Source organism: Neocloeon triangulifer, unplaced genomic scaffold (genome assembly GCF_031216515.1).
Source record: "Neocloeon triangulifer isolate White Clay Creek 2 clone unplaced genomic scaffold, ASM3121651v1 ptg000017l, whole genome shotgun sequence".
NCBI lineage: Eukaryota > Metazoa > Arthropoda > Insecta > Ephemeroptera > Baetidae > Neocloeon > Neocloeon triangulifer.
In genome coordinates this window covers 1,194,516-1,208,866 of record NW_026775559.1, presented here as the reverse complement: position 1 = coordinate 1,208,866, position 14,351 = coordinate 1,194,516, and the positions used below count along the sequence as shown (strand labels likewise).

At 36.2% G+C, this 14,351-nt stretch overlaps 1 protein-coding gene across 3 annotated transcripts; it reads right to left on the bottom strand.

The window, feature by feature from the left end:
• Window positions 1-370: 370 nt before the first annotated feature.
• On the bottom strand, window positions 371-13,553 carry LOC132203683 (uncharacterized). Of its 3 annotated transcripts, none has more exons than XM_059631616.1 (11): window positions 13,348-13,553; window positions 7,112-7,314; window positions 5,732-5,886; window positions 4,540-4,743; window positions 3,600-3,826; window positions 3,315-3,543; window positions 2,286-2,752; window positions 1,652-1,821; window positions 1,437-1,595; window positions 1,045-1,239; window positions 371-916 (listed from the first exon to the last, which is right to left on the bottom strand). In XM_059631616.1, exons 2-11 carry the CDS (start codon window positions 7,278-7,280, stop codon window positions 834-836), a joined length of 2,058 nt encoding a protein of 685 aa, XP_059487599.1. In that variant the 5' UTR covers window positions 7,281-7,314; window positions 13,348-13,553; the 3' UTR covers window positions 371-833. The 3 variants fall into 3 exon arrangements, with proteins under 3 accessions (XP_059487599.1, XP_059487598.1, XP_059487600.1); XM_059631615.1 differs by having other exon boundaries at window positions 7,112-7,317; window positions 13,348-13,552; XM_059631617.1 differs by having other exon boundaries at window positions 4,540-4,740; window positions 7,112-7,317; window positions 13,348-13,552.
• Between the last annotated feature and the right edge of the window lie 798 nt (window positions 13,554-14,351).

The following is a 14,351-nucleotide window of genomic DNA, read 5'->3' as shown; positions in this document are numbered from 1 at the left end:
AGTTGCAGTTGTTCTCAAAATTTATCAACAATTGACTTTTCGCAACTGAGTTTTTGTGTAAACAGAAAAAAACGTTGAAATATTTCAATTGTTGCAAAAATCCAAATTCCTTGTGTTGGCTTTGCTGTTCTTGTTTTATTTTTGTAAATTGTATGTTATGAATTATGAAAATTGTCCTATTATTTCATTTATTATTTTTATTTTCAAAAATTTTAAGCTAAACTATATTTTTCTTTGTTATCGGCCTTGGATAAAAAATTGACAAAGATTTAATTTTTGCTATTCATTTACTTTAGATTATATATATTTTTTAAACTTTCTTCAATGAAGTCATTTATTAAAAAAATTAAAATTTAGGGTTTTGTCAAATTAATATAATGTTATACGTTTTGTCAGGATATAAACATTTATTGTTAGTGCACATTCTTCCGATGCCTGGCAGTCTTTTCTAACAGACGAAGCAAATGAAAACATTTACCGCAAATCAAAACTTTTATACACGTAAACGATGAACAACAAGCTGCGCGTGAAAACTACAACATTTACCTGAAAGCTAACGTCTAACGCCTTCTTTGTGGCCTCTGCTCTTATATTTAGATGTGTTTGTTTAATTTTTCCACTTTTCATTGACCATGTATTCGCCTATCTCAATATAATATAATTCCTTTCAAATTCCCAAGTTTACAAAAATATACGAGGCTCCTCGCAGAGATTACATTTCATAGATCATCCTGCTGATGCTGTGTACATTCAAGTATAATAATGAATAACTTTGATCTAGTCGGACTCGGAATGGATATGACAAGTGACAATTGTTGGTCTTTAGAAAACCTTTAAAATCTGCCGTGACCTTTGGCCTCTTGGTCGCCTCCCCTGTAGATCCGCAACGGGGTGTACGAGCCATTTGTTGTTGCAGCTGAAAAATCAATACATGTCGAATAAATCTACAAATACTCAATGGAAAAAATAAAATTTTAAATTTTGCTGAGCTTGCTCAATTTAATATTATTAATTTAAATTTATTGAGTTTTAATTAATTTATACCTTCAGCTGGCAGTTGACCGCTGCCGGACAAAATTTTCTTCCTGCCACAGCCAGGTCGAACGCAGCAATAGTAAATGCAGAAGTACAACCAGCCAGCAATGGCCGCGACCACGCTGCATCCCTTGAAGAAGTCCCTTGGATGGATGCCGTCTGGGATGCCAATGGTACTTGAGGCCAACGCGCCAAAGAAACGGCCTGAGAATTTTTATTACAAAATATTTTTTCAATCATGAGATTTTGTGTTTATGGGCCCTGTTTTGAGGAAATTTTTTAAACAGGCCAATTATTTTGAAAATATGTGATTTTGGGTTACTTTATTAAGTTCACATTGTTTAAAAAAAGTTTGATCCTCAATTTCTCCTATGCTATTAAATTTTAATTTTGTTGATTACCTAAACAAAAGTGCGCCAAAACGATGAGAGCCTGCGAAGTTGCGGTCAGGTGTTTGGCTGTGAGGTTTCGGGCGTACAGGACCGCCGTGACCCACATCAAGCACAGGGTGAAAACTTCAAAAGTCTCAACCACAAAGAACGTCTCCAGGTATTGATAACCTGATGAAGTATTTTGTTTATTGAAATCAATCATTTTTAATATAAAATCTATTTACCAAGGAATCTGATGATGTAAAAAACAAAAGCTGCAATAAAAATGTTGGTGTAGCCACAGTAATCGATCAGAGTCTCTGAGTTCCACAGCAAGGGCATGGTGAAGACCAAGCCTAGTGCCACAGTCAGCCCCATCTCCCAGGTATATATTCTGTATACATCCTGGAGGAACCTAAACAGAAAAACATTGGTTACATTTTCCAAAAGGTCAAATATTTTGTATTGGACAAAAGCAAAAAATGAAAAAAAAGTTATGGCTCTTTTAAATGTTATGTTAGTGCAATCATGAGAAAGAGATTGATTTATTTCAAAATTTTATATTACTTTGTACGATTTTGTAGAACTGACAACCAAATCCACTTTGAATATTAGCTTAGGGTTTATTTTTTATTCATAATTTGTTATTTTATCTATTTTGGGATATAATGTTTTGTAATTGATGTATTGTTGAAGGTATATTATAATAGCTATGCATAGCAAAAAATAAGAATAGTTTTTGATAATAAGGATAATAATATAAAAAAATCACAAGAGAAAATAAAATAAATGTCAAAAGGGTATTAAATTCAATTTTCAAAATGAAAGTTATATTTCTTTAAACATATAATTATGTAATAAATCAAATTTTTCGCTCACCATGGAAAGTAAGTCTCGAGGGCTCCCCAGAAGAGTCCAAGGAGAAGGAGGACAAAGAGGAGAGCGAGGGCCTCGCCAGGGTGCGTGACCCTGACGGAAGGTCGCTCTCCGAGCTCCATTCTCCGGCTGTACCACACCGAGGGCAGTTTGACCCAAGAGAGGGCAAGGGCGGCAAGAAGCGACAGCAGGGCAAACACCAGGATAGGCAGGGCGGAGGGCGTATCCTGCCAGGGGGTGATTTCGAATTTCACCAGCAAACTGACGAGGGGCGCGACGACGATGGCGCCCAACGCGCCAAACGACAACTCACGGCCAACGTCGCTGTTGTGGGTACTCGAAAGGACAACCACAAGCGTGTCGGCCAAGGGCAGCGCCGCCACTGGGAAGATGTCGGCCACTGACCGCGCCAGCAGGTAACTCCAGAAGGTCACCTCGGGGTCAGTCAGTGGAAACGTTGCTGGGCAGATCTGCAACAATTTTTAAATAATTTTTTTGACAAAAATATTAGTCAAGATATGATAAGGATTACTTTTATTTTTTGTTAACATAAAAAATTGAAAAAGAGTCTCTAAAAGGATTAATTTTGTATTAAAATAGTAAAATTTATGGAAAATAGTGAGTAAAATATACAAGGCTTTTAATTCATTTATTTTCTCACAAGTCAATAAATGAAAAAAAAAATTAGAAATTATCCTGTATTTTAAAGCAACTGTAAAAAGTCTAGTTTAGGAAATTACCAAAACTTTATGCGAGTGTAAGAAAAAAAGCGAAACAATTAATTATTCTTAATACACTTTTGCAAATATTTTTCAAATCAATATTTTTTTTCTTCTCTACCTCTATATCATTAATTTTCATAATATTACTTGGTTTTACATAATGATTTTTATCATTTTAAATTTTTGAATTTAGCTATTGATTTTTTTAGCTTATTATTCCTAATCAAAATCCTACCCTTAAAATTAAAATATTGAAATGCAAGAACTTTTTAACTAGAAATGATTTTGAACTGTTTTTAATTCTTTTCACCTGATGTCCACCAGCCACCCTGTCCCACAGACTGCTTGTGACGCCGCACTTGACTACGCAGTCACCTCTGCAATACAAGGACGAGTAACTCTCGTTGCCCAGACTGATCTTGATGTGGCTCAAGGGATACTCGCAAGTGCTCTCCATGCTTGCCACCTCCGGCAGACTGATGTTGACCAGCAGCGTACTTGTGTGGTCCATCAGATTGCAGAGATTGTTGCTGCTGGACCTGTAAAATTCACACAAAAATTATTTGTATTTTTTTTTTCAAATTCCAGCACTTACAGGCTATGGTTGAAGCACAAATTTGGTCTTGGCTCGCCAATGTATGCATTAAGAAATGGATCTTTCTCGGTTGGTTTGTTCTGGGGAACACCCTCAAGGTCGGGTTGGTCGTAGTCATCAGTGGGTGCAGCGGTTGTGGTCGTCGTTGTCGATGTGAGACGCCTATTGTAAGCTTCCCCTTTTTCGCCGCAGTCGAATTTGCAATTAAAAATCTTCATTTCCCACGCCTGAAATTAAAGGGGAAAATTTATTACAAAAATTTTACAAATTAAGAACATTATTTGCATTTTCTGAAGCAATAATTTTCCAAACATTTCATTTTATTTTCAAATAACTTATTCAGTCATTTACTGTTGGTAAACTTAAGAAAAAGAAAATTTGTTTGCATTGAAGTTTCTATAAAATATTTCTTGACTCTTGACTAATTTTGGCGTGAAAGGTGAGTTTTCTGAACAATCGAAACATCTTTGACATTGAGATTTATACTTTGTAACATGTTTTGCATTATCATAATAAATAATTTCCAACAAAATCAATGCTGTAAATAATAGCATTTTGCAATTTTATTCCTTATATAATATCATGAAGTAATAAGACCCTTTGTGCAAATCAAGACGCGTTTTGCAACACGTCTTCTCCTTATCAAAATGTATAACTCGGACGTTCATTTACAGGTTTCCCTTCCTGGGTGGTTTGGCCATAACATCATGATAATCATGAGCTAATTCAAAGGGAGCATCCGTGCATACCAAGTTGGAAATCAAGGCATGCACCTGGCTGTCAAACAAACGTAATCGAGCCCCGGCCATAAATCACCTTCCGCCAAATTCATTTCCGCTCAAACCCAAACAAGCGATCGTCTCGAGGGATCAGTTGTAAGACTGCCGCTCCAATTTCCTGATCGAACCCCTGGGAGTGAAAAAAATAAATGGAAACTCACTGTGTTGTCAGACCAGCGCGGGCATTGTGAGGAGCAGAGCTCCTGCACGATTCGCGCGCCCTTCGAGTTGCACCTGAGCTGCACATTGGGCGCCGCGCTCAGGGTGGGACCCTGGAAGTTTCCGTTTTCGGAGGTCAATGGCACCGCCAGCAGTAGGCAGTAGCATGCGGCGCCCAACAGTAGGCAACCAGTCAGCAACACCTGCTGATTAAAAATCGATTAATTCATCCACCGATCAAACAAAGCACACACATTTTCAAGCTCAATCTAAAACTGAAATTTTATACAAATTTGTATTTCTTAATTTCAAAAATTAAATGAAATAAATTGGAAAAAATTATGAAGTTAAAAAGTGGATTTAATTGAAATTTTAAAATATGGATTGTTTAATTGCTTATGAAATAGGATCGCAGACTCATTGTTTTAAAAACTGATTGAATTGTTTATCATTAAAGCAAAATAATTTCAAAGGCTATCAAACTGATATTCATACTTGAAGAATTTGTCATTAAATGGGAAATTTTAGTGTATGATGTGTAAGTTTATTATTGGGTCAGTTACTGTCATGAAGTTTTTTTTTTTTTTAAATTTTGATAATTTCAAATTGGCTAATTTCATGAGTATCATTGTGTATTTTGAACGCATTTTGTAATTTGCAATTTATAATGACAAGTTGAACCTGAATTCCCCTTAATCTTAGATTTTTACTTTTATATCTCAAAAGAATCTTGCCTTATCTTACAATTGAAATAAAAATATCAATCAATATTTTCTTTGGCATAAAAATTGTTTTAAAAAATTTCTAATTCAACCACTTTTCACAATTTGAATTTTCGTCACGATTATTAGATGCGAAATTCAAATATCATGTTCTCTTTCAAATTTTACAATCCGGTTCAAGAAAGCGGAAGACAAATGAGCTGTCAGATACAGCAGGGGAGCTAATTTGCAAACCACAAAACCTTCTCAGGGCTATTAAATTTAATGATGAAGGGAGCTTGAGCACCCCTTGCTCGGAGAGAGATGATTAAATATAATCCCAAAATCGATAATTCCATTGTGGCGCCCCAGGCCTTTTGGTATAAAGAGGCGTGAGAGTGCGAAAATCACATCGCTCGCTGCCTCCGTCCGTTGACAGATACAAACGGCCTGGGGTTGAGGGTGAAAAAGGGGATGAAAAATGGAGACCAACCTTGTGCTTGCCGAGGCGGTCAGCGGCCGGCCCGACGATCAAAGGGCCCAAAATGGAGAGCAGAGGGGCGACGGTGGCGATGACGCGCGAGTGCTCGTCCGAAAGGCCGACCTCTCGCATGTGCAGCGGCAGGTACACCACCAGGCACGCCAGTCCTGCAATTCGATCGACAGGCAAGGGTTAACGCCGTTGACAGATGAACGGGGGTGGATTTGTTTAATTGACTCTCGGTTGACAGCGCAATTCAGGCTGATTGGACGCGCCCGGCCGGAAATAAAACAAAAGCAAGCCTTTGTCAAATCCCATTTGGCCTCTGCGTGTTTCCTTTTGCCGGAATTGCGTGCTTCTTAATTAAAAACGCTGTTTGCTAATGGCAAAGGTTTTTTGAATACACAAGGCTTCCATTTGAATGGAGTGCAAAACTTTTTTAGCTTTAACCTAGAGGAGAAAACGATTTAAAAAAAAGTATTCTCTAATAATGAGAATAAAAAATATTTTGATTAAAAAACGGAGGCAAACATTATTCTCAATTTTTCACCTAAAGTTTTACTATGGAATTAAAATAATTAGATTTAAAATTAAAGTGAATTATAGAACAAAAACCCGCAGGTCAAGAGCGTTTCGTCACATAACTAATTAATGTTACTAATTACTAATGCCTCTGAAAGTTTGTAGTGCTTTCGTCAAACAAGTTTGTCTAAAACTGATTTTGGCAGGGGTTCTCAGTTCTCACAGCTTATCGTCCGCAAGAAACTTTGGCATTAATTAATCCCTCTGCTAGTTTGAAACAAGTTTGGGGCTATTTCTGACAAGAGGCACCAACATCCGTGAGAGTAATTATCGTTCCCGTTGTGATTAACTGGACATAACTTTCACAAGCAGAAGTGTTAGACTTTATAAGCAATTATAACAGGTGCTCATAACTTCAGCCTCAAAAGTGATCTAGTTCTTTAAAATATTAAAAAAATTTATTTAGGCTCAAAGACGTTTTTCCAATTTCCGATTTTCATTCTGGCAGTGGATCTTTGCGAATAATTTCAACCTAATTGAAAATATTTGAGTTTAAATACAAAATTTTTCTTATTTGGACTCTAAATTAAATACATTTTCAGACAATTCCTTTTACAAATTTAATAAGAAGCTTCAAACGAATGATTTTTGTTCATGAAAATAATTAGTTAATTGAGTGAAGTTTGTGCATTTGAGAAAAAATATAAATAAAATTTAAATATCATTAAAATATATTTAACTGAAAGAAAATTTGGAAAAAAATTTGAGACTAAAACGTTGACTTTTTACCAGTTTTTTCACCAGTTTTTGGAATTTCTTATTATAAAAACCGATAAAAACTATAATTTTATAATTAAATTTAGGGCTTACCTCCAAAAAAGAGAAAAAGGGTAATCCTGAGGGGCACCAATGGCCAGTTGATGAGCTTGGATGCTCTCCGTTCGCCGGGCTCCGGCCTGGGGGTGTTTCTGGATGTGGACATTTCCTCGATGGAGGCCGACAGCCCCCTGGACAAACACGCCTGAGTGTCCCCGACCATGCTGCTGCTGGTTGGCCGCCTCTACATGTTTCTGCTGCTGCGAAAAAAGGCAAACACTTGTCTTGAAATTGACGAAACTCAATCCAGCGAAGGGACCGAAGCGAGTGGCTCTCAGCTAAATAATAATTGTCGAGAGATGTAATAGATCGTTTTCGTTCATACGGGAAGACGCGGTGGAGGAGGAAGGGGAGGAGGCACCCGCAGGCCGTAAATTTTTGTTACGCGGAGACAGCGAGAGCCGGGCCAAGAGAGAACCCAACCAAGATCGTTTCGTCACTAGCTGACCACTATTTGTCTCAATTAGAAAAGAAGTAACACGAGCAGCCGTTTCGATTAATTAACTTTGAAGATCAAATTGATTGATCAGAAGAGAGCCGCATCATTCATTAGAGGCGCCAAATATTTCGTTGCCTTAGTTATTATGGGTGTTCCCACAAAGCAACCTAGGCAACTGAGATAAAATTATTTTATAAATATCAATTCAAGTAAATAAAATAAAAATGTTAGAAACTAAAAAATTCAATGACGATCGAGACAAAAATTTTTTTTCCTTTTTAATTGTTCGGAACTCTATGGATATTTTCCTATAATTGCATCACTTGTCAAGCAGCAATTTTCAATCAAATAAATATTGAATTATTACGTGTTTACATTAAAATGACGTTTTCCAGATGAAATGCCAAGGATTTTCAATCTACTTGTTATTTTCTCTATGCGCTATAATTGATTTGTTTTTCCCAAAATCTGATTACCATGAAAAGGCGCTGGCTTACAGAAAAATGCCTATAGTGTGCAAACTGTGAAAGCAATAACTTTTTAATATCTTCATTCGTTATCTGATGATATCATAATATAATATAATGAATTGCAAGAAAACCAACGACAGTGTGACTTTTAAATAAATAAAATTTAAAAATACACAATAATGCATGCCTGTGAAAATAATTGAGAGAATTTTAAAAAAAGCTGTGGGAATTGTGGGAAATATTTTATATAAAATATATTTTCTGATTGTGAGAGTGTAGAGGTCCAATTATAAGATTTTGTAAAAACCAGGGCTGTGGTTGAATTCATTTCCTTTTTCTCTCAATTTTTCGTTCCTTTATAAAGTCTGAAAGGAAGTGAATTGAATCTCTCGAATGACGCACAAAAAGTATCAAGTTTTTCCTCTTTGCTTCAATGCGCGGCGGAGCACAAAAGCAAACACGCCGCTTTATGAAAGCTGCACGCAATTCCAAAATTAAAGAGCTTATTCTTTTGAATCGGCAAAGCTTTTCTATTGATCGGCGGCAGTACAGCACTGTTATTCGCTATTCCCTCGCGACGACCGCTGCTGCTGAATGTGAACGTTGGTTCTCACGCATGCAAATAAGTATGCCGGATTATCTCACGAGATATCAAATGTCCGTGCTGGGCTCACAATGTTACCCATTGGAATTCGGGTTATTCGTCAACTGGAAAAGTTTCAGTCAAAACAAAACCGCGGTTCCAGGAAAAAAGGAAACACATTTCCAAGAAACTTTAATTATGTCGATTGAGACTAAACAAACGATGTTTTATGAGGGATTAGTCATCTCTATTCAAATAAAACGATGCATTTAATAAACGACGCGTCTTTCTCTTTTATGGTGGTTGCGTGATCGTGAGTTGTAAAGAGCGAATTGGAGGTGACGTGCAAATAAACGGAATCGCCTCCTGTCTATATAATAAAACCAAAAGAACAAAAGATTGATTGCACTCTCTTGTGAGCATTAATGCATTTAAATAACGCTTCATTGCATTATAATATGTCAGATTGGTGGAAAAAAAATTACGTTTGAGGCTCTGAAGTTGATTTTTTTTTTTATCAAATGCTCTGAAGGAAAAATTGAATAGATAATTTTATTTTCTAAATTTATGCATAATTTCTATCTCAAGAAAGTCTGTAAAAATAAAATTAACTCGCTTTTTGCCTCAAATTTTCGAATCACAATCAAATTGTTAAAATTAGCTTTGGTTTGAATGGAAAAGAAAATAAAGTTTTTTTCACTATTTCCCAGTCACGAGAATTGCTCTGCTTTTAAAAGTTACACAAATGGAGCAACTAATGGAAAAGTTCAGCTTCCGCCCGAAATGTACTTTTCGTGTAAAAGCTTTGAAAAGTTTGATCAACGTCAAAACGAATTCACGCCCCAGCTGTGTTTTTTTACACGCGGCGTGAGCGTAAAAATTGTCAATTTGCTGTTCGGAATACGAAAATAGACCCAAGATGAGTCACGTGCGCTCGGTGAAACAATACACATAAATTTCAAACGGTTAAATTTAAATGCAACCCGTCGCTGAGAAGGCCGCTTCGAACATATATTATGTACATAGTAAAAAGTTTTAAATTTATCACGCCTCTGATTTGCATCAATGACTGACTGACATCATCCCAGCTGCCCTTTAATAAAACCAGGCAATATAAGACGGATCACGTCACTCCCTACTCACTCCTACGAGCAAATCCCTTTAAATTGAAATGGAAACTTGTGGCAATGACGTTATGCTTTTTTTTAAACTTGACCATGTTTTTAAAAAGGGAGGCAACCTGAATTTGAGTGAATTTGAGCACAGCATTATTCTACACTTTGTGCAAAAATAGTAATTCACATTTGAAACATTTGCCCTGGAAAGTTTGATTTAAATACTAATAGAAATTAGCAAAAATAGAGAGAGAAATTTTTTAAATTAATTAATAAAAATTTTATGTTTTAATTAATTTACCAATAATGGTAGGGAAGTCTATTTCTCCATCTCCTTTTTATAGAAAAATTTGAAAAGAATCAAATGAGCATTCTTTTCGTGACATTTAAACCGTCCCTTATTTGTGAGTCACAATATATTTGTAAGTCGCACAAAATTTACACGGAGAAACATGCTGGCATTTTACTGAGAAGTATAATTATTCAAAAAATTCAAATGCCAATCCACAGATTTTTCTCTTTCATGAATTATGCATTTTTTTCTTCATATATTTTTCTCTCCTCGTTTCAAGTCAACACAAAATTCATGCATATGCACAGTGTGTAATAAGAGGTGTGTTCTCCGTTATCCACACACGAAGCAGTCGAAATGAGCAGTGCTTTAAACTTTTCACTCTGTAAAATATGATACATGGGGAGAGAAGCGGCAGTCATCGTATATCGTGGTGCGCGCTTTTTTGCTTTGCGCCGTTCACGCTCCAAATATACAAAAGCACTCGCTGAAAACACGACTCCGACTGGCCATTCGTCCTTTTCAAAGCCACGAGTGTTTAATACACACACATGCAGGGATAAGAGAATGCGAGAGGAATAATGGCGAGAAAGGCTGCTTGCTCTTCGTGCAGAGGTCGGAGGGCAGATTAAAATGCAGATTTCAGACGACGGCGGGGCCATCGACCAATAGACGCCGCATTGTATTACAATTTTAAATGAATTCCCTCTCGTTGCGGACATTTCATTAAAATATACACCACTCTTTGTACGTATGTGTAATCAGTAATGAATGCTGCTCAACTGGTTGTGTTTGCCGGCCGAAATTTCTGGGAAGACAATGACTCTGCACTTGATTGTGACCAAGTGTTTATGTGAATGCTGACGGAGAATAAAATATAAAGTAATGCAGCTAAAAGTTTATAAGGTCACTTCAAATATAATAATGCGATGAAATTAATTGCTCAATTATTTGGTGTAAAACGCAAAATTTTGTTCGCTCTTCCAATTCTTATAAACTTTGTTGCTTCCATTTCCCAGTTTTTTCATTTTTACTTTCTATATAGAAATTTGCATAGACATGTTATTTAGGTATAGTTTTAAGAAATATATCAAAAAATGATAACCTTTTTAGTTAAAAATTATGATATTAATTTATCTTAATATAGCAAATGCATTCTTATCATGTTTAACATCCATAAATAGCAAAATGCTTAATAATGAGAAAAAGGACGAAACAACGCTAGACGACGGATTCATCTTACGATATCCCAGGTGTTTTTTAGAGTACTGTATCCAACATTATTATTAAATACAAAATTTAGTTAGAAGACAACAAAGATCATTAAATTCTTTATAATTAAAATAATTTTATTATAACTACAGATATTAAAAATAATTATTTAAATTAAATAATATATATTCAAAAGAAATATATTGTAAAACAGATTATTGTGATATTAATATATTACACGAAATGTTTTAAATTATTAATTAATAAAATTAAATGCATGCAATAATAATTTTAAAATAATTTAACACCAGTTACAACTGTTCATGTTTATTTTATCCATGTGAGTGCCAGTTATAATACCTGAAATAAACTGCGATATTCAGTAAGAATAATGATAAATTGTAGATTTTTTTAATTCCAATGCTATTTTTGGGTAAACCGTTGTTAATAATTAATTTTGGAAGTAAAATTTAAAAAATTTCAATTGATTTATAAATATCTTATGTTGGTTTCTTGTTAAAATGCTTTTGCTTTTTGTTGTGTTTCTCTACAAGTTTAAAGTGAAATAAACAATCGATCGTTATTTCTATGCTCTTATAAGGTGCATGCGTCTTGCATATAAAAATATCTAATATAATAACGTCTGGTTGCGAACAATTGCTGACCGACGCAGCATCGGCGCACAGGAACCTGTTTATGTGCCAGTTGTTTGATTTATGCCCTTGACATTGATTGCGGAGCCAATTCGGAGAGGAAAAGAAAGAAGCTCCCAAGAGGGCCGCAAATCGCAGGCAGTTCTTCTTTATTGCATACGCAAGCAGCGAGGAGCTCTCATAAAAATTCAAGCCATACAAAAAACCGGCGCAGAATATAATCAGAATAAGGAAGGTTTTTACTGCCGAAAACTTGCTTCAAAGATTTCGCAGGCAATTAGCATCAAAAGCTGCTGGGGTACATTGACAATTCCTTTTAAAGAGATTTTTTGCCGCGTTTACTTTTCCAGTTAAAACAATGCGCTTCGTGCAAGTAAAAGAGCGAGGCACGCCCAATAAGGGAGGTGAATTTTTTGTGAGTTGAAAATTGCCTGACTGCAATAAGAAAAATGGTTTTCCTGCACGATATCTCAGCCGCCAGCCCTGCTAATGAAATTAAATAATAGAGAATGGAGAAATTTCAGGGATGGGCTCCCCGATTGAACTCCTTTTTCTTCCCATTGTGCAGTGTTTGTTGTTGCAAAATATATATGAAATAAATACAAATCTTTTGAATGTGCCGCTTTTTCACTTTTCTTAGAGTTTTATGGCTTGAGCGAGTTAATCACATTATGTTAATAGAGGAAAGAGTGGAGAAGCCTGAAACATTCATTTCGCCAAACGCAGCATTTTTTTCTGCTGGAAATCCATATTATTGCAAGTAAGGCTTGAAACTGCCCGTGTGGTCACTATGAGACAAAAAATTTGAAGCGTTTCACTTTCTCAGCGCATAATGTGAAAAAAAACTCTTGTTTTTAAACAAGTTTCGTTAGTTCCACCTGCTAGTTGCAGCAACGAACGGCGTGGACAGACAGAGAGTGAAAAATGGGAAAAAACCACGCGTGGCTAGCCAGGCGTGCCTTGATATGAATTAAAAAGCGAGTATGCATTTTAACGCAACTACAACGAGAATCCCGGCAACAGGAAAAATAAATTTTCAGATAAAAATATTTGACGTGGAAACAGTGCTGGATTATTTTAGATTAAATTGCAAAAAAAAGGCATATGCATATATAATAATAATAATTATCGTTACTTTGTAAAATTGCTTGAAAAATTTGAGTAATAATTTTAATCTCTTAAAAGCGCGGACACGGAAAGAGCAGTGTTTCGAAATTATTGGCAATGTGACCCTTTTTTTCTTTGCCTTTTTTTGAACATACGTGTATAATTGCCACACCGACAAAGGCCCCCCCGGTAGGCGAAGTGAGCAAGAATAACACAAGGAGTTTGCTCATTAGGCGCCGCGCGCACTTGAGGCTGCACTTGTACAGATTCGCACGCACCCGAAAAGAAGAAATACCTAGCGAGGGGCCACTCCCTTGTGAGGAAATCCCAACAAACCTAAAGAAATTTCGGACACTCACCAGACAGAGTCGATTCGTATTTTGGTACTGCTTGGAGTGCGAAAGCGAGGGACGATCGAGACGCCGGTCGGTCGCGCTGCAGCGCCAGTGCCAAAAACAAGCCTCGTCGTTCTCCAGGCAACCAACGCAGCTTTGCCGATAATTATTGCGATGGCGCACTCGCGACCGACTCGCGATGGCCTGCGCACTTCGGCTTTGGTGCTCGAGCCGACGCAGCCTTCTCTCCGCGCTTGCCTCACCTTTTCAAGGTCTTCCCACCTGAACACAAAAAGCATGTAGTGGCAGCACCTGCCCAACACACCGGGCCCTCCCCTTAATAATTCAACCTTTTTTATCCAGGTGCTGCATACTTCTGTGTCTCTCTTTGTTCGCCGCGAGTAAATATTTTATGTATATATGTACCGCGCTCTCTTGGGGTGGCTTTTGTGCGGGTGGATGTAAAGCAACAGAGAATTTATATCCTTGGTCCTGGCAGATTTATTGGTGGCTCGGGACACTTTTTGGGGCGCTTTTGAAATGACTTTAATTCTGGGTTCAATGAATTTTATAACACTGCAATAACGACAGACAAGGACAAAAGTATACTGCTGTACAACAATTTAATTAAATATTTAAATAACCATTGTTAACTTCCCATTTTCATACCCACTGAGCTTTCAACAAGCCACAGTAATTTTATATTATACACAATATTTTATAGTGAAATTAAGAAAAAAAAAATTCAAACGATAGATTTCTGCTCATCAATGAAAAAAGTGATGTTATGCTTTAAAACAAAAATTATATCGCTAATTAACGAATTTATTTTTAATCAAAAACAGTAATTAATAATTTAATTCGACCAGAAATTTAAAATCTGTTCAACAAGCAATTATGTATTTGAAAAATAATTTAAATTTTTTCCAACAAGACCACAAACAAAATTTTATTAAAAAAGTTACCCACACTAATTATTATAAGTTTAATTTTTACAATAATGTCAATAATATTGAATACATAAAAAA

Bases quoted from the DNA above. Each gene is read 5' to 3' on its own strand.
- LOC132203683 (XM_059631616.1), bottom strand. From the start codon at position 7,280: ATGGTCGGGGACACTCAGGCGTGTTTGTCCAGGGGGCTGTCGGCCTCC. The intron at 4,744-5,731 runs GTTGGTCTCCAT...ATTTTTAATCAG, and splicing joins ACCGCCTCGGCAAGCACAAG to CAGGTGTTGCTGACTGGTTG. The intron at 1,596-1,651 runs GTAAATAGATTT...ATACTTCATCAG, and splicing joins TTACATCATCAGATTCCTTG to GTTATCAATACCTGGAGACG.